Source organism: Taudactylus pleione, unplaced genomic scaffold, assembly GCF_031769625.1.
Source record: "Taudactylus pleione unplaced genomic scaffold, aTauple2 ptg000465l, whole genome shotgun sequence".
NCBI classification, from domain to species: domain Eukaryota; kingdom Metazoa; phylum Chordata; class Amphibia; order Anura; family Myobatrachidae; genus Taudactylus; species Taudactylus pleione.
In genome coordinates this window covers 2,513,486-2,539,716 of record NW_028284867.1, presented here as the reverse complement: position 1 = coordinate 2,539,716, position 26,231 = coordinate 2,513,486, and the positions used below count along the sequence as shown (strand labels likewise).

At 47.3% G+C, this 26,231-nt stretch overlaps 1 protein-coding gene across 8 annotated transcripts in view; it reads right to left on the bottom strand.

The window, feature by feature from the left end:
• Positions 1 to 26,231, bottom strand: part of DGKI (diacylglycerol kinase iota) — a 376,642-nt gene that overhangs the window by 87,915 nt on the left and 262,496 nt on the right. For 5 of the 8 annotated variants that reach the window (XM_088448828.1, XM_088448827.1, XM_088448829.1 and 2 more), the window contains exons 16-21: positions 21,530 to 21,585; positions 18,752 to 18,814; positions 16,861 to 16,934; positions 12,661 to 12,772; positions 9,614 to 9,813; positions 901 to 963 (exon numbers count right to left, since the gene is read on the bottom strand). In XM_088448828.1, coding sequence (XP_088304954.1) covers positions 901 to 963; positions 9,614 to 9,813; positions 12,661 to 12,772; positions 16,861 to 16,934; positions 18,752 to 18,814; positions 21,530 to 21,585 — 568 coding nt within the window. The remainder of the gene's footprint in view (positions 1 to 900; positions 964 to 9,613; positions 9,814 to 12,660; positions 12,773 to 16,860; positions 16,935 to 18,751; positions 18,815 to 21,529; positions 21,586 to 26,231) is intronic. The other 3 variants (XM_088448831.1, XM_088448832.1, XM_088448833.1) reach the window with 1 other exon arrangement.

The window sequence follows — 26,231 nt, the reverse complement described above, 5'->3', positions numbered from 1 at the left end:
ATGATTAAATAAAAAAAAAAAAAATCTAATTAAAAATAATATAATATAAATACAAACAGCCGTCTTCCACTTTAAAAATCTAATGGAAATCTCCCATCCTCATAAGGCATAACATATTATGTCTATAACATTATAAGATTGTTAAAATTTACTTAGGATACAGAAAGCTTCACCTGACTTTTTTAAAAGGTGAATCCCACATTCAGACAACTTTGTTTTTCACACAATCTATTCATTTTTGTCGCCCTTGGATACGACAGATAAATCCACATAGCCCCCTTTGGATACCAGTTGATCCACACAACAGGGCTGTGGTGACTAACAAGGAAATGAGTAAATAAGGAACTCTGCTTAGAAGACAAAGTTGCCTGGGGGCGCACACCCCTTTAAACATTATTTAATTGGTATTTTAATAAATACAGATCTCTACCAAGTGTACAACTTATACAAACAAAGTGGTGCATTATATAATTATACACTTTACCCAAGGATAATGTGATGACGTTGATAGCTTAGGGCTATTAAGGCTTTTTACTTCATTTGTACAATAAAAACTAAAGCCAGTAATTTATGAAAAAACAAACTCGCCAGACGCAGGCGGTTACAGTCCTCTGCCAGCTGATTTGGACGGTGTCTGATGTTCTGTGTAAAGCGCTTTAATAAGTCGATCATCATTTATGCCCAGAGGTACCAGACAACAACAGCGCGGGGAAGGGTGAGGACCCTTGTGGGGGGGGCCAGTGAAATGATGAATTTGGTGCGTGACAGAAGCAAGACAACAAGTGAGTCAGAGTGGGCAGCTGGCACTACCGGATGGGCAGGGGGGTTGGGCAGTGAGCACGGAATGGGCTGGGGGTGCCAGTCACCCATTCACAATGACAAGCAGCATGACATACTTACATGGTGAAGGAGTCTGGGGGAGCGGAGACGCGTCGGTGGTCAGCGGAGGGCACTTTATGGATACTGTGGCAGACAGCACAAAGCCAGCACACAGACACAGTACAAGCCAGAGGTGAGGGTGCATGAGAGAGAGAGAGAGAGAGAGAGAGAGGAAGAGACAGACACACAACAGTTTAACAGGAACGAAAAGGAGTGTGTTACACAACTGATGAAGTGATAAAACATGCACAGTTATACAGGGCAGTGGCCTATGGGAGTGACTGGCTGCCTTCGTGGCTCTTTCTGCCACAGAGTGCACCCGCCAGGATATTACAGTGAACCTCTTGCCCCCACAGATGGGGCAGCCATTTTGTGGGCAGAGACAATATCCAGCCAAACGATTCACTAGCATACTGGCTTAGCCCAAAACACGGCGGCCTGCATGGTGGTTAACTCACTATCCGCCCAGCGTTCCAACATTGCAGTAGCTATTGCCGGACGACTTGAGGTAATAAATAGCCGCCATGAGGTCGATTCAGTGTTGCACGCAAGTCCACCTTAATTATACTCATACTGCGTGCACGGAACTAAATCAGGATATTCGCCAATAGGCAGAGTTTCACGCGACTGTGCGACTACACTGCCCTATGCAAATGCCTGGTGAAATAGCCGCCATCATTATCAGTGCACGATTTTGCAAGCCCTACACCTGGTGCAAGAGACCTGCCTGAGATCTCTGCATATGCACAAATCAGCATAGCCCGCAATTCCGACTGCTATACATCACTAAGATTAGACCGCGCGTGAACGCCCCATTTTCGCCCAGATACACACATTCAGCCGCATGGGGGACTATGCCGGAGATGCCAACGACTCGGTTAAGGGGCATGCGCAGTGGTAATAATTGCACGATCTGTCTGCAATACGGACCTGTGTGCTACCTCGCATCAGCCACTGTGATGGTAGTACGTACAGTATTAGACCTCAAGGCATACCTCACAACATGACCCTCTCCAGGAGGGACACAGGGGGTCATTCAGACCCGGTCGTTAGCGTCGATGCGCTCGGACCAGGTCGATGGCCCCCCACAGAGCATGCGCACGACGGCTTCCGGCTCAGACAGAGCCAGAAGCTCTCCGGGGCTTACGACAAGGGAGACCCTACCCTAGGGTCTCGTCGTAAGCCCCGATGGTCGCGATGGTCTCTGACCATCGCGACCATCACCCGAGCGGTCGTTAGAGCTGTGGGTGTAAACCCACAGCCTAACGACCGAAACAGAGGCGGGCGGTCAGGATGCAAGCGGCCGCCCAGTTTCTGAGCGACCGCTTGCATCCTCCGACCGCCTCTGATTGAGGTCCACAGTGCTCTGGTCCTGGACTTCCCTGGTAATTTATGATTGGTGGCGGCTCCAGGGGTGGGGCTGCTTCACAGTCCAAAATTCAAATAGGGGAGTCACACCAACTGTCATCTCACACGCTGCCAAACACCACTGGCTGGGACTCACTGGCCAGTGAGTCCCAGCCAGTGGTGTTTGGCAGCGTGTGAGATGACAGTTGGTGTGGCTCCCCTATTTGAATTTTGGACTGTGCTGCAGCCCCACCCCTGGAGCCGCCACCAATCATAAATGACCAGGGAAGTCCAGGACCAGAGCATTGTGTCCCTCCTGGAGAGGGTCATGTTGCGAGGTATGCTCAAGGTGTGAAGTACACCAAATGCAGGAGATGGAAAGGCACAATATATTCTTGGGAGATGCTGTATAGCCATATTCACAGAGCAGGCCTGAGATTTATGTGCTTACCTGTTAAATCTTTTTTTTCGATTCCATAGGGGACACAGGCTTTACGCTGGGTATAGGTTGGTAGAAAGGAGTCTAGGCACCACACAGTTAACCTTGTTGGGCACAGCCCAGGCTCCCTCCTCCTCCTATATCCCACCCCCAGCCACAGGCCAACTCAGTTAAGTTAACAAGCCTAAGACAAGGAGCTAGAAGGAGAAGAAGGAACACCGGCATGCACTCAGGTCCAAGCTCACAAGACATGTGACCAGAAGAACCGAAAAATACAGCAAGCTCCACAAACCAGGTGCGTCAGGGTGGGAGCCCTGTGTCCCCTATGGAATCGAAGAAAAGGATTTAACAGGTAAGTACATAAATCTCCTTTTCTTCTTTCTCCATAGGGGACACAGGCTTTACGCTGGAACGTCCCAAAGCTAATCACCTAAGGGAGGGGATGCTCCTGGGCTGCGCTGAGAACCCTTCGCCCAAAGGCGGTATAAGGTGTGGAAAAAGTATCAAATGCATAAAATTTCAGGAACCTATTGGCAGAAGACCACGTGGCCGCCCTACACAGCTACTCAACAGAAGGCCCACGTCGTACTGCCCATGAAGTTCCCACCAACCGTGTAGAATGAGCTCTCACTATGGAAGATGGTAGCATGGCATATAGTCAAACGGATCCACCTGGCCAGCGTCTGCTTAGTTGCTGGCCAACCCAATTAGTGAAAATCATACAGAACAAAGAGAGTGAGTATATGTCCTACACAGGTCCTCTGTCCTATCTACATAAATCCGGAGGGTCCGCACAACATCCAGAGAACCTTCCTCTGGAGAAGAATACGGAACCTTGAAGGCAGGAATTACAATCTCCTGATTGATGTGGAACATGGAAACAACCTTAGGAAGGTAGCCTAGTCGCATTCGAAGAAAAGCTCTGTCCTCGTGAAAGATAAGAAACGGAGAGCGACAGGATAAAGCGCTCAAGTCTGACACCCGTCAGGCAGAAGCTATTGTCAGAAGGAAGACAGATTTCCAGGTAAGCCAAGAAATGTCCACAGTATCCAAGGGCTCAAAAGACGAAGCCTGCAGGGCCCTAAGATCCAAAGACAATTTCCAAGGAGCCACCAGCGGTACAAACGGAGGTTGTGCATGGAGAACCCCTTGAAGAAAAGTCTGAACATAAGGCAACAGCGCAATTTGTATCTGAAAGAGAACCGAGAGAGCTGAAACCTGTACTTTCAGTGAAGCAAGGCGTAGGCCCAAATCCACGTCTGCCTGCAAAAAAGAAAGAATTTCGAGAGATTCAAAATGACCTGGGGTTAAGATTTCTAGTTGAACACCAGTCAAAGTAAGTCCTCCAAACCTGATGGTAAACTCTAGCTGAAGAGGGCTTACGGGCATTAAGCAAAGTGATAATGACTGTCCTGGAGAATCCTTCAGCTCTTAAGACAGATGTCTCAAGATCCACCCGTCAAAGCTAGACTGGCTATATCCGGATAAAAACACGGGCACTGGGACAGAAGATCTGACCACAGTGGAAGACGCAGACGGGCGCTGACCACCTCCAACTTCAACTTGCAGAGGACCTAAGGAATCAGAGAGATTGGAGGGAAGATGTACAGGAGCGGAAATGTCCACTGGACTGCCAACGTGTCCACCAAAAAGGCCTCCGGATCTCTGGTGTGATATGGGAACATGTAAATAGGCATTCTCGATGTCCAGGAAAGCCATGAAGTCCCCGGGCTCCATGGCTAGAATAATGGAGTGGAGCGATTCCATTCGGAACTTGGGAATCCTCAAGTACAGTACCTTTTGAGAGATTTCAGGTTGAGAAATGGTCGGAATGACCTGTTCGGCTTCTGAATCAAATTCAGATTGGCATAGAAGCTCGAGCCCCGCTGGGACACGGGAACCGGAACAATGACTCTGGAGAGAGAGAATTAACTCTCTCAAAGCTTCTGCTTTCTCCCGATCAAGATCCGTGGAGGAAAATTGGGCTGGAGGATGCTCCCGAAAGGTCATTGCACACCCGTGGGAGACTATCCCTCTTACCCAGACGTCCGGCAGTGTCTCCAAATTTCGGAAAAAAGAATAAGCAGGCCTCCCACGCTAGGGTCCCCCAGGAGGAGGTCTGCCCCGTCATGCAGAAAGCTTGTCGGCTGGCTTAGCAGCGGGTCGTCTGGAGGCCCAGGCTGTTTAACTGCAGATTTAGAACCATTGGCAGAGGAACCCTGGGACCTAGAGACCGACCCACCTCTTGACCTTACCCTGAGGACGAAAGGACCAAAAATTAGAGTATCGTGACCTAGGAGCTGCCCCCGATGGCAAAAAAGCTATCCTAGATGCCGGTACTGTAGCTACTATTTTGTACAAATCTAGACAGAAAAGAACATAGCCAGAGAGCTCTCCTGGCTGACACTGAAGAGGCTGACACCTTGGATGTTAATATCCCCATGTCTATGGTAGCCTCCCCAATATAAGAAGCCACCTCTCTGACATGTTCCACTAGAGACAAAAGATAATTTATATGGGCACCCGACGTAAGCCCAACCTCCAGGGTGTCAACCCAGCTACCAATAGCCTTAGCAACCCAGGCAGAAGCAAGGGCTGGGAGAGCTACAGCGCCCACATTGGAGTAGACAGACTTGAGATACTTCCTATCTGTCGGATCCTTAAGAGATGCCAAGATCAGAAGAGGAAGAGTAGTGTTCTCAACCAAGCGAACAACATGCGCATCAACCGGTGGAGGAGATTCCCTTCTGGTCCGATCGGCAGCCGGCAGAGGATAAAAAGTAGTAATACGCTTGGAAACTGGGAAACGCTTATTAGGGTGAGACCAAGCTTCCACCAAAAGATCCTCCAGCTGCGCTGATGAAGGGAATTCTGACACTGCCTTCTTTTGCCGTTTAAACACTGGAGCATTAGATTCAGGGGCTGGTTCCGCATCCTTGATTAGTAAAACCGATTTATTTGCCTTAATCAAGGAAACCACGTCTCCCTGAGGCTGGGAATCCTCTGGGATAGACGAAGATTCCCCATCAGAAAACACCGATAGATTTTCCTCCAGATCAGAAGGAACATAGGAGTCAGATTCAATGTCAGACAATGGTGTAAAGCTGTCCCTCCTGGTAGGCCTATGCTTAGTAGCATGCTCCCTGTCCAGCATCTGCTTAAAGAACTCAGACACCTGTGCTAATCCCTGAACTGACTGCATAAAGGACTGCATCCAAGGTGGTTCCATAGCAGCAGGCAGCAACGGGGACGGCATCGCATTAGAACCTTGGGCCACACTTGAAGGGCCAGCCACAGAGGGCACAACCAGTGGCATCACAAGGGGGGTGCGTGCCGCACCCGGGTGTCACCCGCCGAGGGGTGACACCAAAGTGCATACTCCCCCTAAGTGACAGGAGCCGGGTGCTGCACTGTAGAATTACGTGCGGCACTTGGCTCCTGTCACAGGGAGGGAGCTGGCACTACAAGTACACTGGACACCCCGGAGAGACTAATACCGGGGTTCGGGTGCATGGCCCCACCCCCACACATGAGGCCCCGCTCCCTTGGCACGAGGCCACGCCCCGTTTCCCAGGTGCGCATTGCTAACCTGCACACTCCTATCCGCACGGTGTGCATCAAAAGGTAGGGACCCCACTGGGCGCAACCACAGGAGCTGAGAGTCTATCCACTACTTGTAGCATTACCTGTGACAGCCAGGAAATCCAAGCCGGTTCCTGGCAGGCAGTCACAGCTGAGAGGGCCCCTGCTGTGCAGTAGTAAAAGACCATCGTGGGCGCTGTAGCTCTCCCAGCCCTTGCTTCTGCCTGGGTTGCTAAGGCTATTGGTAGCTGGGTTGACACCCTGGAGGTTGGGCCTACGTCGGGTGCCCATATAAATTATCTTTTGTCTCTAGTGGAACATGTCAGAGAGGTGGCTTCTTATATTGGGGAGGCTACCATAGAAACCACAGCAGCACAAGCTTTACAATTACTTAGCTTAGAAGCACCCACCTCCTTGGGAGCTCTACCCCTAGAAGACATTGGACCTCATTCAGAGCCGGACGCTATTTGCGCTCGCTCGTTCAGAAAAAAGAGGTGGCTATTCAAATGAACCGTTCGCTCTTTGCGGTCTGTTCACGCCTCTAGGTCTGAACGAGCGAACCAAACATGCGGTCGTTTTTTTGAAAACTATGCCCCCTGGCCGCTCGCATCCTACATCATGTCCGCTATTTATTAGATTAATCGAGTACATCGACCAGCGTATGAACTGCTCGCTATTCTTGTGGTTGGTTTTTCCTACCGCAATCTTGCGAGCAGTTCTGACTATAAAATAACCCAGTGACGTGGTCAATGACGCTGCTGTATTAATTATGCACACCCATAAAACGCCCGTTTTGACCTTTAAGCACGCCTGCGTTCGGATCTCCACTCCTCGTTTTCAAGCACCTTCCCCTGTTACCACCCACATATGCCTCCTCCTGTCACTCAAAATAGCAGGCCTTCGCTATTTAGCAAACAAACGATTTTCGGCCGCACTGACTGGTTCGCGCATGCGTATTACGATCCGTACGCATGCGCAGTTGTGCAAACATCGCTCGGAACGAACGAGCGGCCGCTTACGAGCGGCTCTGAATCAGGCCCATAGTACAGAATTCAAAGAGAATGTCACACACCACAGCAAGAACTGAGATGTGCAAAACAAGGTTTAGAGCAGAGAATGTAAATGCACCACAGATATACAGGTAAGTGGGGCTATGCAGAGACTGACTTATGCAATAGACATTAACAGCCAAACATAATATTGGCTATAAGGCAATAAATGCTCAACAAACCAGCCCCAACAGGGTAGGCAGGAGCAATAAGTATAACCTGACCGGTGAGGGTGAGGAATACAGGGAGACCCGGGAGCCTGTACTCTCCACAGAGCAGCTGAACTGCAGGCACTGAGAAATGGCTGCCCAGCATCTGTGAGGAGGAGAGAGAAGACCAATGACCCTGAAACAACTTCCTCTTAAGAGAAAAAGCACCAAGGGGTGGGGGAGGAGCCAGCGGGGAGAGCCTACCTCCCAATCCAGGCCTGAACCCCAGTGCAATGGCTGCCATAAACGTCCCTCTGCCTGCTACCCTGGTGGTCTAGGGAGGATGAGGAGACTACCTGGGTGCCCCCTGCCTGCACCTGCAGTATCTCCCACCCGGCGGTGATAAGCCGCAATTACCCTCCCCTTACTGCGCTGGATGCGGCTTGGAGCTCCACCGAGACTGGAGCCTCTGGCTGAGGACCCTGGCACGTCGCCAGCACCGCGGCCACCGGTGTTGAGGTGATGGAGCAGCAGCGCGGGCGTCTTACAGGATTGCCTAGCGCTGCTTACTCTAAAAAAATATATAGATGAATAAAAGGTTATGAAGCTGTTTAACACAGCTTCCAGTGGTGTGCCTTGTCCAGGCACCAAACAAAAATCTGAGGTGGCCTGTGGCTGGGGGCAGGATATAGGAGGAGGAGGGAGCCTGGGATGTCCATGACAAGGGTAACTGTGTGGTGCCCAGACTCCTTTCCACCAACCTATACCCGACGTAAAGCCTGTGTCCCATATGGAGGAAGAAGAAAGACCCAGTTATGCACCTGTACCATCCCTAGTCATTCGTATGTGAGAGTATCAGCACAGATTTACACCGGCCCTACCCTGCGTGCAAGGGATCAGTCTGAAATCGCGGGATCTTTGCGCTCGCCTACCACTGAACAGGCCGCAATTCTGTCTACTCACCCACGACAAGCTTATGCCAAGCGTACTGTCCATTCGCATCCATTTTACCACTGATGTCCGTGCAACTCTGAATAGCTACGCAATGATGCGAATGTTCTGCTCAGACGCATGCGCAGGGCGAATAATCACAGGTTTGGCCACTTTGCGTGCGGCTGTGAATAAGGCCCAAGCTGTCCCCACTACTCGCTATAAGGTTACACTGCACGGGTCCTATTTGTGCAACCGTTGAATGAGCCAATCTTCAAAACAATTGTTATACAGCTGTGTCCTCTTACATCCTTGCCAATCGCGCTACAAATGTACGCACGCATGGCACCATGCAATTACCCACGGATGCGTGCGCTACGGAATGCCAAGGCACGCACTGCGATCGCACCATGCAATCCTATGGGGTCGCGGGTGCGAACGCAGTGCGCGTATCCGCTCGCAGGTGCAGGCCTCGCGCCATGTGTGGCGCGATTTGCCGCGTATGCAGCAACGATGCAAGAGGGCAGATGTGTAATTACTGTAATGATTAGATTATATATTTTGTATTGAGCATTACGAGTGATCTTATCGGGGTCACTAGTACATTTCCTTGCAGCCTAAAGGTGTCAGGAATCACAGTGAATTCTAGCACGTAGGTTACAATTTGGACACATCATTGGATGTTGATGGAATCTTACAGTAATATGTGAGTGGGTGAGACGCCATGGCTTCCAAACAATTTTGGGGAAATTACAAGGTGACCGATAATCGACAATTAAAAATGGTGATTTCTTGAAGATTATTAGATGTGTGGGGAGCTTTACATAGGGGCGTAACTCGATATTTGAAGGCCCATAGTACCAAGTTTTGTAACGGCCCCTATGTACCATCCAATGGTGAAAAATGTATATAATGTAACACATGTAACTCTGACAAGGAAGATGGGGCCCCCTTAAGCTCTGGGCCCAATAGCAGCTGCACCCCTTGCACCTATGGCAGTAACGCTCATGGCTTTACACGTTACGTTTTTTCATGCTGCCAGTATGCTTTAAACTCTTGCTAATGCAATTGAATTGTTTAGTTATCGTTTGCTTATCAAAGTGAATAATAAGACTTACACATTGCTGGCAGACTTCACCTAACAGGACTGTTAGCGGTATCCAGTATTTCTAAGCAGTTTTTGGGAATCTCCAAATAAGTAATTCCTAACCGTTACCCTAGGTGGCGCTGTGACTCACTCATTCAATAAGGGCATTGACGTTCGTCTCTTGCTCTTCTGTACCATGTTCGCCTGGTTCCTAAGGGATATACGGATGAGGGAGGGGGCCAGGCGGCAGGGTTCCCCATCTACCTGCATGGGGATGGCCTTGTACGTGAGCAGAGTGACTTCCCTGCACTGGTGAAGCCTCTCTCCGTGGCCACCTACCTGCAGGGCAGCCTGAAACACAGGAAAATACCAAGTCAAACACAGTACATACTGTACAATCCACTCACACCATCCTGTAAGCGCTGAGGGGCAATGGCTAGCTTGCTGCCTTGCAGCACTGAGGTCTTGTGTTCAATTCCCACCATGGACCTATCTGTGTTGAGTTCTCTGCCATATTTGCCTGCACCCTACTGTGTATGAGAGGCCATGTGACGGGGAGTATAGATCGTAAGCTCCACTGGGGCAGGGAATGATGTGAATGAATGTAACGCTGTAACGCACTGTGGAATATGTGTGAGGTTTATAAATAGTAATAAACACAAAGGAACTCTGTAAAATCCTTTTCTGTCCACCCTCCAAATTACCATGACAGGAGCCATTGTTCTTTTTATACTACTAGAATTCCTGCTGACTCTCTCTCTCTTCTCTCTCTCATCTGCCAAGGGACATAAAGGCGTTTCTGGAATAGCCAGAATGGTATTTGGGCAACTTTGTTTTTCAACTGCTCTAGAACTGTAATATACAATATGGCAATGATTACTATTGTATACAATATAGTCAACTATGGAAACACATGCGCAGATCATCATTAGAATAAACTATTGAAAAATAAAATAAACAAAACACCCAAAATAAACAGGAGATTTTAGGAGAACAAAAACCTAAAACTGCTGCAGTACCAGCTGTAGCCACCAGGGCCTAGCCGGCTTTTCCATCCATACAGTGAATTATAGACATTTTTTGGAAAGGCTCTGTACATACTGTACAAGGAGTCATTTATAACTGGGTATTTTGCTGTTTAAGATGCAGAATCCCCCCCGTACCATAAAAGTCCAGTGCTTTCCCCATGGAAGGCTTATCTGGCTATAAAACTATCAGTATGTGCTCATGTTTGCACAGAAGCCTTTCCCTATTCTCGGCAGAAATGAAAAAAAAAAAATGTTTATAACAACTTCTCTGAGAACAGCGCCGAGGAATTAATGGTATATTTTACATTAAATAGCAGTCAATAACAATGTCTTATTTCATTAGTCACATTGTGTGCTGTACATATATTACTAGTCCTGCACTGCCACCTTGTGACAATTAAATATTACTGCAGGTAGCTATGTAGCAATTCTAACTAACAGACCTATATTTTCTGCCTATGGAGCTCATTCAGACCCGCTCGCTAAGATGCATACCCTCGCTGCTGCCGATAGTCTGCATTGTGTGTGCATTGTGCATACCTTAGCGAAAGTTCACAATGCGTTCGCTCGCTGCGCATAGACAGCCCAGCAGAGTGAGTGACTGGGGAAGCCGTTTGTAGGTGGTAACAGGGGCTGGCCATTAAAAACGGGGGAGTGGAGGTGCAAACGCAGGCGTGCCTGAGCATTTCAATGGCGTTTTAGAGGTGTGCATAATTATAGGACAGCATCATAGTACACGTCACCTGGCTTGTTTTTACACTGAAGTGCTCGCAGTGCTTGCGGCAGGGTATGGTCAACCTCAAGCGCTGCGATCGCATCCGATGTTACCCGATGTACCGATGGTTGCATACACTTCCTGGACATGACGTGCACAATTGGGCGTCTTAAAACAGGCTGGTGGGTGTCTGCATACACTATGTGATCGCTCTCTAAGAAATACTGGGTGTGCTAATGCATTGCTGTGCGGTAGCACTGCCTACGCAATTTGCATACACATCGTGTGAGCGAGCGCTTCTAGCGAGCGGCTCTGAATCAGGCCCTATATTCAGTTGTTCATATAGAAGACATTAATTCTTATAGGAATTAAGGGCCTGATTCATCTTTGGACGGAATTGCAAAGCTGCTTCGCAAGCACCTTTGCAATTCCGTCCTCGCACATTTGGTAATGCAGTGGTAGGTATCACGCCTCCTGCATGCATTACCTATACGAGCTGCGTTGTACAACGCAGCATCGGATAATCTGAGGGAACATGTGGTCATGCAAGCCGGCCGCCGCAGATGAGAGAAAGAGGCCAAGAAATCTTTGTCAGCCGACGGAGATCCTGGCCCCCTCCCCCCCACCCCCAATGGCGGCAACACTCCTCCATTTCGGGAAACAGGGGCCGTCGGTTACGCAGAACCCGTACTGCACATTCAGCAATGCACGTATGAATCAGGCCCTAAATCTTTAGTGTTAGACCATTAAGAAAAAAAAAAAAGCTAATACTAGCATTTGCATATTATGGCAGCCGCAACTCCAGGCAACAGCCGCAGCAGCATCTAATTCTGAATCAGGTTCTGGATGTCTCCGTTCAAGGATCATGGTTGGGTGGCGGCTCCAGAGGTGGCGGCTGCAGCGCAGTCCAAAATTCAAATAGGGAATCCGCATCAACTGCCAGCGAGTCCCGTCTGCCAGTGATGTTTGGCAGCATTTGGGGTGGTAGTTGGTGTGACTCCCCTATTTGAATTTTGAACCGCGCTGCAGCCTTACCTCTGGAGCCGCCACTGGTTGGGTGTACACATGTACAGTAAGTACACTGGTGTTTATGCAGATCTCATTGTTTGACTGTGAAAGTGTGTCCTTGCACTGTACATGGCTTTGATATAGGGCTGTGGATTATAGGGTATGAGGTCCGGTGAGAAACCGCCTGAGAAGAAACGTTATGCTGTCTACTGTCAGATAAAAGGCTGTAGTGAAATTGTATGGGTGAGTCTAGACATCAGCTAGCCCTCAGGACAGTTAGTCAATGACTAAAAATGTAGAGGGCAGTACTCCTTCTGTCCTGTTCAACAATTACAAGTCAGCTTCCATTAACACATGTGGCGACATCGTTCTGTTTTTTGATTCAGCCAGGGTTACATGATGCGGCTCACAGCTGGCGACTGGTTCTACAAAACATCACTTACTTACCAAAGACGCCATTGTGAAGCCAATGACCTCTATGTAGCCGTCGTCGTGGCGCTGAGGTTCAAAGTCTCTGTGGTCACTGGGGTTTCCCCAGGGCATTGTGCCAGCACAGTACCTGAGACCAAGAAAGGAGAGACAGTCACTCAGTGAGTGCGAGTGCTGGTGATTACACTGTGTATACTGACTGATGGTGAGTGCTCGTGATTACACTGTGTATACTGACTGATGGTGAGTACTGGTGATTACACTGTGTATACTGACTGATGGTGAGTGCTGGTGATTACATTGTGTATACTGACTGATGGTGAGTGCTGGTGATTACACTGTGTATACTGACTGATGGTGAGTGCTGGTGATTACACTGTGTATACTGACTGATGGTGAGTACTGGTGATTACACTGTGTATACTGACTGATGATGAGTACTGGTGATAACACTGTGTATACTGACTGATGGTGAGTGCTGGTAATTACATTGTGTATACTGACTGATGGTGAGTGCTGGTGATTAGACTGTGTATACTGACTGATTGTGATTACACTGTGTATACTGACTGATGGTGAGTGCTGGTGATTACACTGTGTATACTGACTGATGGTGAGTACTGGTGATAACACTGTGTATACTGACTGATGGTGAGTGCTGGTGATTATACTGTGTATACTGACTGATGGTGAGTGCTGGTGATTACACTGTGTATACTGACTGATGGAGAGTGCTACTGATTACACTGTGTATACTGACTGATGGTGAGTGCTGGTGATTACACTGTGTATACTGACATGGTGAGTGCTGCTGATTACACTGTGTATACTCACTGATTGTGAGTGCTGGTGATTATACTGTGTATACTCACTGATTGTGAGTGCTGGTGATTATACTGTGTATACTGACTGATGGTGAGTGCTGCTGATTACACTGTGTATACTGACTGATGGTGAGTGCTGGTGATTACATTGTGTATACTGACTGATGGTGAGTGCTGGTGATTACACTGTGTATACTGACTGATGGTGAGTGCTGCTGATTACACTGTGTATACTGACTGATGGTGAGTACTGGTGATTACACTGTGTATACTGACTGATGGAGAGTACTGGTGATAACACTGTGTATACTGACTGATGGTGACTGCTGGTAATTACATTGTGTATACTGACTGATGGTGAGTGCTGGTGATTAGACTGTGTATACTGACTGATTGTGATTACACTGTGTATACTGACTGATGGTGAGTGCTGGTGATTACACTGTGTATACTGACTGATGGTGAGTACTGGTGATAACACTGTGTATACTGACTGATGGTGAGTGCTGGTGATTATACTGTGTATACTGACTGATGGTGAGTGCTGGTGATTACACTGTATACTGACTGATGGAGAGTGCTACTGATTACACTGTGTATACTGACTGATGGTGAGTGCTGGTGATTACACTGTGTATACTGACATGGTGAGTGCTGGTGATTACACTGTGTATACTGACTGATGGTGAGTGCTGCTGATTACACTGTGTATACTCACTGATTGTGAGTGCTGGTGATTATACTGTGTATACTCACTGATTGTGAGTGCTGGTGATTATACTGTGTATACTGACTGATGGTGAGTGCTGGTGATTACACTGTGTATACTGACTGATGGTGAGTGCTGGCGATTACACTGTGTATACTGACTGATGGTGAGTGCTGGTGATTACACTGTATATACTGACTGATGGTGAGTGCTGGTGATTACACTGTGTATACTGACTGATGGTGAGTTGCTGGTGATTACACTGTGTATACTGACTGATGGTGAGTGCTGGTGATTAGACTGTGTATACTGACTGATGGTGATTACACTGTGTATACTGACTGATGGTGAGTGCTGGTGATTACACTGTGTATACTGACTGATGGTGAGTGCTGGTGATTAGACTGTGTATACTGACTGATTGTGATTACACTGTGTATACTGACTGATGGTGAGTGCTGGTGATTACACTGTGTATACTGACTGATGGTGAGTACTGCTGATAACACTGTGTATACTGACTGATGGTGAGTGCTGGTGATTATACTGTGTATACTGACTGATGGTGAGTGCTGGTGATTACACTGTGTATACTGACTGATGGAGAGTGCTACTGATTACACTGTGTATACTGACTGATGGTGAGTGCTGGTGATTACACTGTGTATACTGACATGGTGAGTGCTGGTGATTACACTGTGTATACTGACTGATTGTGAGTGCTGCTGATTACACTGTGTATACTCACTGATTGTGAGTGCTGGTGATTATACTGTGTATACTCACTGATTGTGAGTGCTGGTGATTATACTGTGTATACTGACTGATGGTGAGTACTGGTGATTACACTGTGTATACTGACTGATGGTGAGTGCTGGTGATTACATTGTGTATACTCACTGATTGTGAGTGCTGGTGATTATACTGTGTATACTCACTGATGGTGAGTGCTGGTGATTACACTGTGTATACTGACTGATGGTGAGTACTGGTGATTACACTGTGTATACTGACTGATGGTGAGTGCTGGTGATTACACTGTGTATACTGACTGATGATGAGTGCTGGTGATTACACTGTGTATACTGACTGATGGTGAGTACTGGTGATTACACTGTGTATACTGACTGATGATGAGTCCCGGTGATAACACTGTGTATACTGACTGATGGCGAGTGCTGGTACTTACATTGTGTATACCTACTGATGGTGAGTGCTGGTGATTAGACTGTGTATACTGACTGATTGTGATTACACTGTGTATACTGACTGATGGTGAGTGCTGGTGATTACACTGTGTATACTGACTGATGGTGAGTACTGGTGATAACACTGTGTATACTGACTGATGGTGAGTGCTGGTGATTACACTGTTTATACTGACTGATGGTGAGTGCTGGTGATTACACTGTGTATACTGACATGGTGAGTGCTGGTGATTACACGTGTATACTGACTGATGGTGAGTGCTGCTGATTACACTGTGTATACTGACTGATTGTGAGTGCTGGTGATTATACTGTGTATACTCACTGATTGTGAGTGCTGGTGATTATACTGTGTATACTGACTGATGGTGAGTGCTGCTGATTACACTGTGTATACTGACTGATGGTGAGTGCTGGTGATTACACTGTGTATACTGACTGATGGTGAGTGCTGGTGATTACACTGTGTATACTGACTGATGGTGAGTTGCTGGTGATTACACTGTGTATACTGACTGATGGTGAGTGCTGGTGATTAGACTGTGTATACTGACTGATGGTGATTACACTGTGTATACTGACTGATGGTGAGTGCTGGTGATTACACTGTGTATATTGACTGATGGTGAGTGCTGGTGATTACACTGTGTATACTGAATGATGGTGAGTGCTGGTGATTAGACTGTATATACTGACTGATGGTGATTACACTGTGTATACTGACTGATGGTGAGTGCTGGTGATTACACTGTGAATACTGACTGATGATGAGTGCTGGTGATTACACTGTGTATTCTGACTGATAGTGAGCGCTGGTGATTATACTCACTGATGGTGAGTGAGGGTGATTAGACTGTGTATACTGACTGAAGGTGAGTGCTGGTGATTATACTGTGTATACTGACTTCTGGTGATTAGACTGTGTATACTGACTGCTGGTGATTAGACTGTGTATACTGACTGATGGTGAGCGTTGGTGATTATACTCACTGATGGTGAGTGAGGGTGGTAGCACTGTGTATACTGACTGCTGGTGATTAGACTGTGTATACTGACTCCTGGTGATTAGACTGTGTATACTGACTTCTGGTGATTAGACTGTGTATACTGACTGCTGGTGATTAGACTGTGTATACTGACTGATGGTGAGCGTTGGTGATTATACTCACTGATGGTGAGTGAGGGTGGTAGCACTGTGTATACTGACTGCTGGTGATTAGACTGTGTATACTGACTGCTGGTGATTAGACTGTGTATACTGACTGATGGGGAGCGCTGGTGATTATACTCACTGATGGTGAGTGAGGGTGGTAGCACTGTGTATACTGAACTTTCAGAAAACTATTCACAAACAAATCCGTTACAAAGTATCTTTATACAGGTAGATGTAAAATAGACATGTGAATATAAAAATGTATAGTTGATGCTCTCAAGTCACAGAGGACCCAAGAAAACCTTTTAAAGATTCATCAATTACCTGGGGATATTTAAGAAGACAATGCACTGAAATTTCAGCTCTTGGATCTTGGGCGTGAGGTCGGTCCCATCACACTGTAATACCGTAAGAAAAACATTATTATTTTATAGCAGATTGTAAGCTCTACAGAACAGTGTCACGTAGCTTCAAACATTACGTATTGCTAAGTCGGGACAGGCCACAACATCATTGGAGTGTATTAAGCACTCTGGCGCTGTAGCAGAAAGTTGCGATTGATAAGTTGCGGCAAAACACTATTAGTTATCGCAGCTTTAAGACGACAATACAATGTAGCACTGGTCACCACAATCGGGCAGACGTTGATAAATAGCCTGACAGCACCTATTATAGTTCAGGTGGCGTATGTGGATTCTTATTTGATAATTTTATTTTCATTATATGATATTTGTACCGAGCCCGCACCGCGCCGTGCCTCTGAGAAAGCACTTTTCTATTTTGTCTACAGATCCAAGATTTTTATTATTTTCCATTTGTAACTTGATTAGCTTGTGTTAAGCTTTAGATTGTTTTTCCCCTCTGTGCCGCCCAGTGGAGAAAAGAAAATTAGAATATAAAGAGGAAATTGTCATAAGCTCGTTCCATAGAGGACTCCTAATATTCTTAAACAACAACAAACAAGACTGCAGAACAGGATTGCTAAAATGATTACTATGTGCAATGAATTAAAATGAAAGCACAAAAAGCAAACATATTAATACCCCATTTACCATCATTTGAATGGACTTTTTTAACCTGTAAGGGGAAAAAAATAAAATTGCGCCTTATATTAGGATCTGTGTACTTGGATCAATCAAGATGTAGTCAGCATCCCGGCGTGCGGGATGCCGACGGTCTGAATACCGGCGCCAAAATCCCGACACCGTCGGGATCCCGGCTCCAGTATCTGACCACCTGCATCCCAAAGGTAAGTATCAGGGGTTAGGGTTAGGCACTGGGGGGGAGGGTTAGGTTTAGGGAGCAGGAAGGGGGAGGTTAGGTTTAGGCATTAGAGGGTATTCAGGGAAGGGAGGGTTAGGTTTAGGGTGCGGGAAGGGGGAGGGTTAGGTTTAGGGTGTGGGAAGGGGGAGGGTTAGGTTTAGGGTGTGGGGAGGGTGAGGTTGGGTTTAGGCACAGGGGAGGGAGGGTCAGGTTTAGGGTGCGGGAAGGGGGAGGGTTAGGTTTAGGGTGCGGGGAGGGGGATGTTAGGTTTAGGTACCGGGGAGGGAGGGTTAGGATGCGGGAAGGGGGAGGTTAGGTTTAGGCACAGGGGAGGGAGAGTTAGGTTTAGGGTGCGGGAAGGGGGAGGTTAGGTTTAGGGTGCGGGAAGGGGGAGGTTAGGTTTAGGCACTAGGGAGGGAGGGTTAGGGTGCGGGAAGGGGGAGGTTAAGTTTAGGCATTAGAGGGGGAGGTTAGGTTTAGGCACCGGGGAGGAAGGGTTAGGGTTATGGTAGGAGTTAGGGTTAGGCACTAAGGGGCATAGGGTTAGGTTACGGGGAGGTTAGGTTTAGACACCAGGGAGGGAAGGTTAGGGTGTGGGAAGGGGGAGGTTAAGTTTAGGCATTAGAGGGGGAGGTTAGGTTTAGGCACCGGGGAGGAAGGGTTAGGGTTAGTGGTAGTATACTTACCACTGTTTGGATTTTCGCTGTCGGGATGTCGCTGTTGGTATTCTGGCCAGCGGCATCCCGACCACCGGAAACTCATGCCCAACCCAGATCAATCATTTTCAAGGTGCATTCATCGATTGGTGAACACAGACTAGTGACTTGTTTAGACTAAATGCCACAGCAGCTAATCAGCAATTAGCTTTCATCTGTCTGATTAAATTAGATGGCGAAACGCAATGTTAGTAAATAACTCTCATTAACCTTATGTCCAATATCCCAGTACTCACCACAACTTTTACATGTTTGGATAAATCTCTGGAGCTTCTCTGTAAAAAGTCTGAGAAGGCGGCCTGCGGAGAGACAGTTGGCTGTCACCAGGAAACAAACAGACTAATGACAGGAAGTCTACATAGTGTAAAATGGTAACTCACAGTGTAAAGAAAATATGTAAATTGTCTGCACTACGTGGGGGCAGCCATTTTGTGGGCCACACCAATATTCACTGCAATCCGCCAGGGACATTGAGACTTATGGCGAGCACGGGTGCTAGAAGGGGGCATGTGGTCAGATACAGTGTATAGTCACACCTGCTTGTTAAACATGTAGAAAAAATAGTATGGGGGGGAGTGCATCCATTCTCTTCCTCGGCTTTTCCAGGCCATCGCCATGATCCCAGACAAGCCTGGGACCAGGGAGTTATCGCCCGCTCCAACCCCCTCTCAGCACTACTGTTAATTGCAAAGCCTTGATCACCCTTATTATCAAATCAAATTTTCCCTTTTCATTCTTCATAATAATATAATGGGAAATTCCATTGTCACGAAGACCAAAGCAAAATGCGTCTGTTCTTGTAAACCAATGAGAAATGCGTCTGTTCTTGTAAACCAATGAGAAATGCGTCTGTTCTTGTAAACCAATGAGAAATGCGTCTGTTCTTGCCAACCAATGAGAAATGCGTCTGTTCTTGTAAACCAATGAGAAATGCGTCTGTTCTTGCCAACCAATGAGAAATGCGTCTGTTCTTGTCAACCAATGAGAAATGCGTCTGTTCTTGTAAACCAATGAGAAATGCGTCTGTTCTTGTAAACCAATGAGAAATGCGTCTGTTCTTGTAAACCAATGAGAAATGCGTCTGTTCTTGTAAACCAATGAGAAATGCGTCTGTTCTTGGAATCCAAAGGGAAATTAAAGAGTATTTCTAAACCATCTACTTTTTGAATATATTGGGAAATTCTAGTGTCTTTGTAAATCAACAGCTAATTCATCTGTTTTTGCAATTCAATTACAAACTCTACTATCTTTGCAAACCAATGGGTAATGCGTCTACTTTTGTAATGGAGTTGGAATATCTTCTGTCCCTGTACTCCAATTGTTTGTTACTGATACTCGTAATTGCATGTCTGTCACCTAAATTGACCGGGACTTTCCTGCCAATGACAAGAGTCCAGTGTGCGAAAATGCTTGTGATTGGCTGAGCATCTAATAGTTCTCTGTCACTCCTGGACACAATAAATGCATATTTTTTTTCTCATGCTGGATTACAAAAAAAAAATAGAAACATTTTCTATTGGAATACAAAGAAGAAAGATTTTCTCATTGGACTACAAAGGATTTTATTTAATAATACAGTGACAAACACAGGTGTATTCAAATAAAGTTTATTTGAACATCTGTTTATTTGTGTTGCTTTACTATATTGGTATATTGGACTCCTATTTTTTAATATTTTTGTTTATCATTTACTTGTGGTACTTCTCCCATTTATTTCAATAAACTATTCATTCCAATGTGGTTTCTACATGTTGGAAACCTTATGGAAATGGATGGGCTATTGAACGGACTGAGAAAAGGTCCATAACTAACGTTTATATGGGTTTTCACATGCAGTTTGCACTTGTGTCTGTTTTTACATTAACGTAACTCCAGTGGGCAACTGGCCAAGAAACATGTTTTTAGTGCAGATTTTATTCAATCCATAAATTATTTTGTTGGCCTCGTCTATTAAAACCAACCGCAGATTACATTTAACAGAACAGTAATGTCGGACAACATACCAATGGTGACAACAGCAGGGGGCAATTGTATCAAGAAGCCCTTTGGTTTTCAAAGGTTTTTTAAAATGATACAAGTAGTGTAACTGTTAGTTTTTGTTTATTTTTAATAGAATGTACAATATTTAAATACTACGCTGGCAATAAAGTACATTAGTCCTTGAATCCTGCTGTCTCTGGGCCTGATTCAGACCCGGTCGCAAGCGCTGAGCACTCGCAACCGGGTCGATGGTGGCCCAGAGCGCATGCGCACGACGGAGCCGGCTCCGTCGTGCGCATGCGCGAGACCCGGATAGCGACGGGCAATCCGTCGCTCCGGGTCTCGCACCAAAGGGGGCGTGCTGTCGATGTTGAGTGACAGCACGCCCCCTTTGGTGGGCGGGCCGGGGGGGGTGGCTGCCCAAACTGAGGCGTTCCCATGAGAACGCCTACCGTTTGGGGCCGGCCCCAATGACATCACAAGTGATGTCAGTGGAGAGATTCCGGCTCTGTTAGAGCCGAAATCTCTCTGGGGCTTGCGGCAACAAGACCCTACCAAAATGGTCTCATCGCAAGCCAGATGGTCGCGATGGTCTTCACCATCGCGACCATCATCATGGCCACTCACTATAGCTGTGGGTGGTCACCCACAGCTATGCGAACGGCCAGGAGGCCGTTCAAAAAAAAAAAAAAAAAAACCGGCCCTGATTCAGAGCGAGCGCTCTGTCAGAGCGACCGGCTCTGAATCAGGGCCTCTGTACCTAAAGTGTGTTGAGCAGATTCATGCGAAAAATTATTTTCACGTTATCAATAAATACTGCGCTAACAGAATTAAAGAGGATTTAAAGAGGTGAATGATGGAAGTTTTGGACGAGTTCAGGTACAATAGGTGGTAGATATAAATGACTCAGGGAGGCTGTTCCAAAAATGCGGAAACCGACAGAAAAGGCTGAGCGATTAGGTGGGTTCTGTTGGTGAAGTAGAGTTGAGACGTAAAACAGAAAGCATTAGCTATCTCCAGTCCTGTACACTCACCCCTGCATAGAACATCTTGTTCCGAAAACGACTGTTGAATTTTTCGGGATTTGCTTCTGCAAAGAAATAAGGAAACGTAATGCGAATAGAATTTACGCCTTTAAAAGCCTAGGTAGCGTTCTCCAATATAGAGAGAATGTATGACAAACATTACTGGCTGTAACACAAGGCTACATTTGGCAAAGTAAAACATTTCCATGTAAATACCAGATGACGGTAGTTACAGTAAATATGAACGGTCGGCAATGCTTCTGACTATATTCCGGCATTGTCTAAACCAATGTTGCTAAGCAATTCAATTCAATATATAAACAGAGACTAAAACATGACATAGCAGTCTGTGCACAGGGCACACAGTGACATTGGTGTGAGAGGTGGGTGAATAGGATAGGCTATATAGCAGTCTGTGCACAGGGCACACAGTGACATTGGTGTGAGTGGTGGGTGAATAGGATAGGTTACATAGCAGTCTGTGCACAGGGCACACAGTGACATTGGTGTGAGTGGTGGGTGAATAGGAGAGGCTACATCACAGTCTGTGCACATGGCACACAGTGACATTGGTGTGAGTGGTGGGTGAATAGGAGAGGTTACATAGCAGTCTGTGCACAGGGCACACAGTGACATTGGTGTGAGTGGTGGGTGAATAGGATAGGTTACATATCAGTCTGTGCACAGGGCACACAGTGACATTGGTATGAGAGGTGGGTGAATAGGATAGGCTACATAGCAGTCTGTGCACAGGGCACACAGTGACATTGGTGTGAGTGATGGGTGAATAGGATAGGCTACATAGCAGTCTGTGCACAGGGCACACAGTGACATTAGTGTGTGTGGTGGGTGAATAGGAGAGGTTACATAGCAGTCTGTGCACAGGGCACACAGTGACATTGGTGTGAGAGGTGGGTGAATAGGAGAGGTTACATATCAGTCTGTGCACAGGGCACACAGTGACATTGGTATGAGAGGTGGGTGAATAGGATAGGCTACATAGCAGTCTGTGCACAGGGCACACAGTGACATTGGTGTGAGTGGTAGGTGAATAGGAGAGGTTACATAGCAGTATATACACAGAGCACACAGTGACATTGGTGTGAGTGGTGGGTGAATAGGAGAGGTTACATAGCAGTCTGTGCACAGGACACACAGTGACATTGGTGTGAGTGGTGGGTGAATAGGAGAGGTTGCATAGCAGCCTGTGCACAGGGCACACAGTGACATTGGTGTGAGTGGTGGGTGAATAGGAGAGGCTACATAGCAGTCTGTGCATAGGGCACACAGTGACATTGGTGTGAGAGGTGGGTGAATAGGAGAGGTTACATAGCAGTCTGTGCACAGGACACACAGTGACATTGGTGTGAGTGGTAGGTGAATAGGATAGGTTACATAGCAGTCTGTGCACAGGGCACACAGTGACATTGGTGTGAGTGGTGGGTGAATAGGAGAGGTTACATAGTAGTCTGTGCACAGGGCACATAGTGACATAGTTGTGAGTGGTGGGTGAATAGGAGAGGTTACATAGCAGTCTGTGCACAGGGCACACAGTGACATTGGTGTGAGTGGTGGGTGAATAGGAGACATTACATAGCAGTCTGTGCACAGGGCACACAGTGACATTGGTGTGAGTGGTGGGTGAATAGGAGAGGTTACATAGCAGTCTGTGCACAGGGCACACAGTGACATTGGTATGAGTGGTGGGTGAATAGGATAGGCTACATAGCAGTCTGTGCACAGGGCACACAGTGACATTGGTGTGAGTGGTGGGTGAATAGGAGAGGTTACATAGCAGTCTGTGCACAGGGCACACAGTGACATTGGTGTGAGTGGTGGGTGAATAGGGTAGGCTACATAGCAGTCTGTGCACAGGGCACACAGTGACATTGGTGTGAGTGGTGGGTGAATAGGAGAGGTTACATAGCAGTCTGTGCACAGGGCACACAGTGACATTGGTGTGAGTGGTGAGTGAATAGGATAGGTTACATAGCAGTCTGTGCACAGGGCACACAGTGACATTGGTGTGAGTGGTGAGTGAATAGGAGAGGTTACATAGCAGTCTGTGCACAGGGCACACAGTGACATTGGTGTGAGTGGTGGGTGAATAGGATAGGCTACATAGCAGTCTGTGCACAGGGCACACAGTGACATTGGTGTGAGTGGTGGGTGAATAGGAGAGGTTACATAGCAGTCTGTGCACAGGGCACACAGTGACATTGGTGTGAGTGGTGGGTGAATAGGATAGGCTACATAGCAGTCTGTGCACAGGGCACACAGTGACATTGGTGTGAGTGGTGGGTGAATAGGAGAGGTTACATAGCGGTCTGTGCACAGGGCACACAGTGACATTGGTATGAGAGGTGGGTGAATAGGATAGGCTACATAGTAGTGGTGTGAGGGGTGGGTGAATAGGATAGGTTACATAGCAGTCTGTGCACAGGACACACAGTGACATTGGTATGAGTGGTGGGTGAATAGGATAGGCTACATAGCAGTCTGTGCATAGGGCACACAGTGACATTGGTGTGAGAGGTGGGTGAATAGGAGAGGTTACATAGCAGTCTGTGCACAGGACACACAGTGACATTGGTGTGAGTGGTAGGTGAATAGGATAGGCTACATAGCAGTCTGTGCACAGGACACACAGTGACATTGGTGTGAGTGGTGGGTGAATAGGATAGGTTACATAGCAGTCTGTGCACAGAGCACACAGTGACATTGTTGTGAGTGGAGGGTGAATAGGAGAGGTTACATAGTAGTCTGTGCACAGGGCACACAGTGACATTGTTGTGAGTGGAGGGTGAATAGGAGAGGTTACATAGTAGTCTGTGCACAGGGCACATAGTGACATAGTTGTGAGTGGTGGGTGAATAGGAGAGGTTACATAGCAGTCTGTGCACAGGGCACACAGTGACATAGGTGTGAGTGGTGGGTGAATAGGAGACATTACATAGCAGTCTGTGCACAGGGCACACAGTGACATTGGTGTGAGTGGTGGGTGAATAGGAGAGGTTACATAGCAGTCTGTGCACAGGGCAAACAGTGACATTGGTGTGAGTGGTGGGTGAATAGGGTAGGCTACATAGCAGTCTGTGCACAGGGCACACAGTGACATTGGTGTGAGTGGTGGGTGAATAGGAGAGGTTACATAGCAGTCTGTGCACAGGGCACACAGTGACATTGGTGTGAGTGGTGAGTGAATAGGATAGGTTACATAGCAGTCTGTGCACAGGGCACACAGTGACATTGGTGTGAGTGGTGAGTGAATAGGAGAGGTTACATAGCAGTCTGTGCACAGGGCACACAGTGACATTGGTGTGTGTGGTGGGTGAATAGGATAGGCTACATAGCAGTCTGTGCACAGGGCATACAGTGACATTGGTGTGAGTGGTGGGTGAATAGGAGAGGTTACATAGCAGTCTGTGCACAGGGCACACAGTGACATTGGTGTGAGTGGTGGGTGAATAGGATAGGCTACATAGCAGTCTGTGCACAGGGCACACAGTGACATTGGTGTGAGTGGTGGGTGAATAGGAGAGGTTACATAGCGGTCTGTGCACAGGGCACACAGTGACATTGGTATGAGAGGTGGGTGAATAGGATAGGCTACATAGTAGTGGTGTGAGGGGTGGGTGAATAGGATAGGTTACATAGCAGTCTGTGCACAGGACACACAGTGACATTGGTATGAGTGGTGGGTGAATAGGATAGGCTACATAGCAGTCTGTGCATAGGGCACACAGTGACATTGGTGTGAGAGGTGGGTGAATAGGAGAGGTTACATAGCAGTCTGTGCACAGGACACACAGTGACATTGGTGTGAGTGGTAGGTGAATAGGATAGGCTACATAGCAGTCTGTGCACAGGACACACAGTGACATTGGTGTGAGTGGTGGGTGAATAGGATAGGTTACATAGCAGTCTGTGCACAGAGCACACAGTGACATTGTTGTGAGTGGAGGGTGAATAGGAGAGGTTACATAGTAGTCTGTGCACAGGGCACACAGTGACATTGTTGTGAGTGGAGGGTGAATAGGAGAGGTTACATAGTAGTCTGTGCACAGGGCACATAGTGACATAGTTGTGAGTGGTGGGTGAATAGGAGAGGTTACATAGCAGTCTGTGCACAGGGCACACAGTGACATAGGTGTGAGTGGTGGGTGAATAGGAGACATTACATAGCAGTCTGTGCACAGGGCACACAGTGACATTGGTGTGAGTGGTGGGTGAATAGGAGAGGTTACATAGCAGTCTGTGCACAGGGCAAACAGTGACATTGGTGTGAGTGGTGGGTGAATAGGAGAGGTTACATAGCAGTCTGTGCACAGGGCACACAGTGACATTGGTGTGAGTGGTGGGTGAATAGGAGAGGTTACATAGCAGTCTGTGCACAGGGCACACAGTGACATTGGTGTGAGTGGTGGGTGAATAGTATAGGCTACATAGCAGTCTGTGCACAGGGCACACAGTGACATTGGTGTGAGTGGTGGGTGAATAGGAGAGGTTACATAGCGGTCTGTGCACAGGGCACACAGTGACATTGGTATGAGAGGTGGGTGAATAGGATAGGCTACATAGTAGTGGTGTGAGGGGTGGGTGAATAGGATAGGTTACATAGCAGTCTGTGCACAGGACACACAGTGACATTGGTATGAGTGGTGGGTGAATAGGATAGGCTACATAGCAGTCTGTGCATAGGGCACACAGT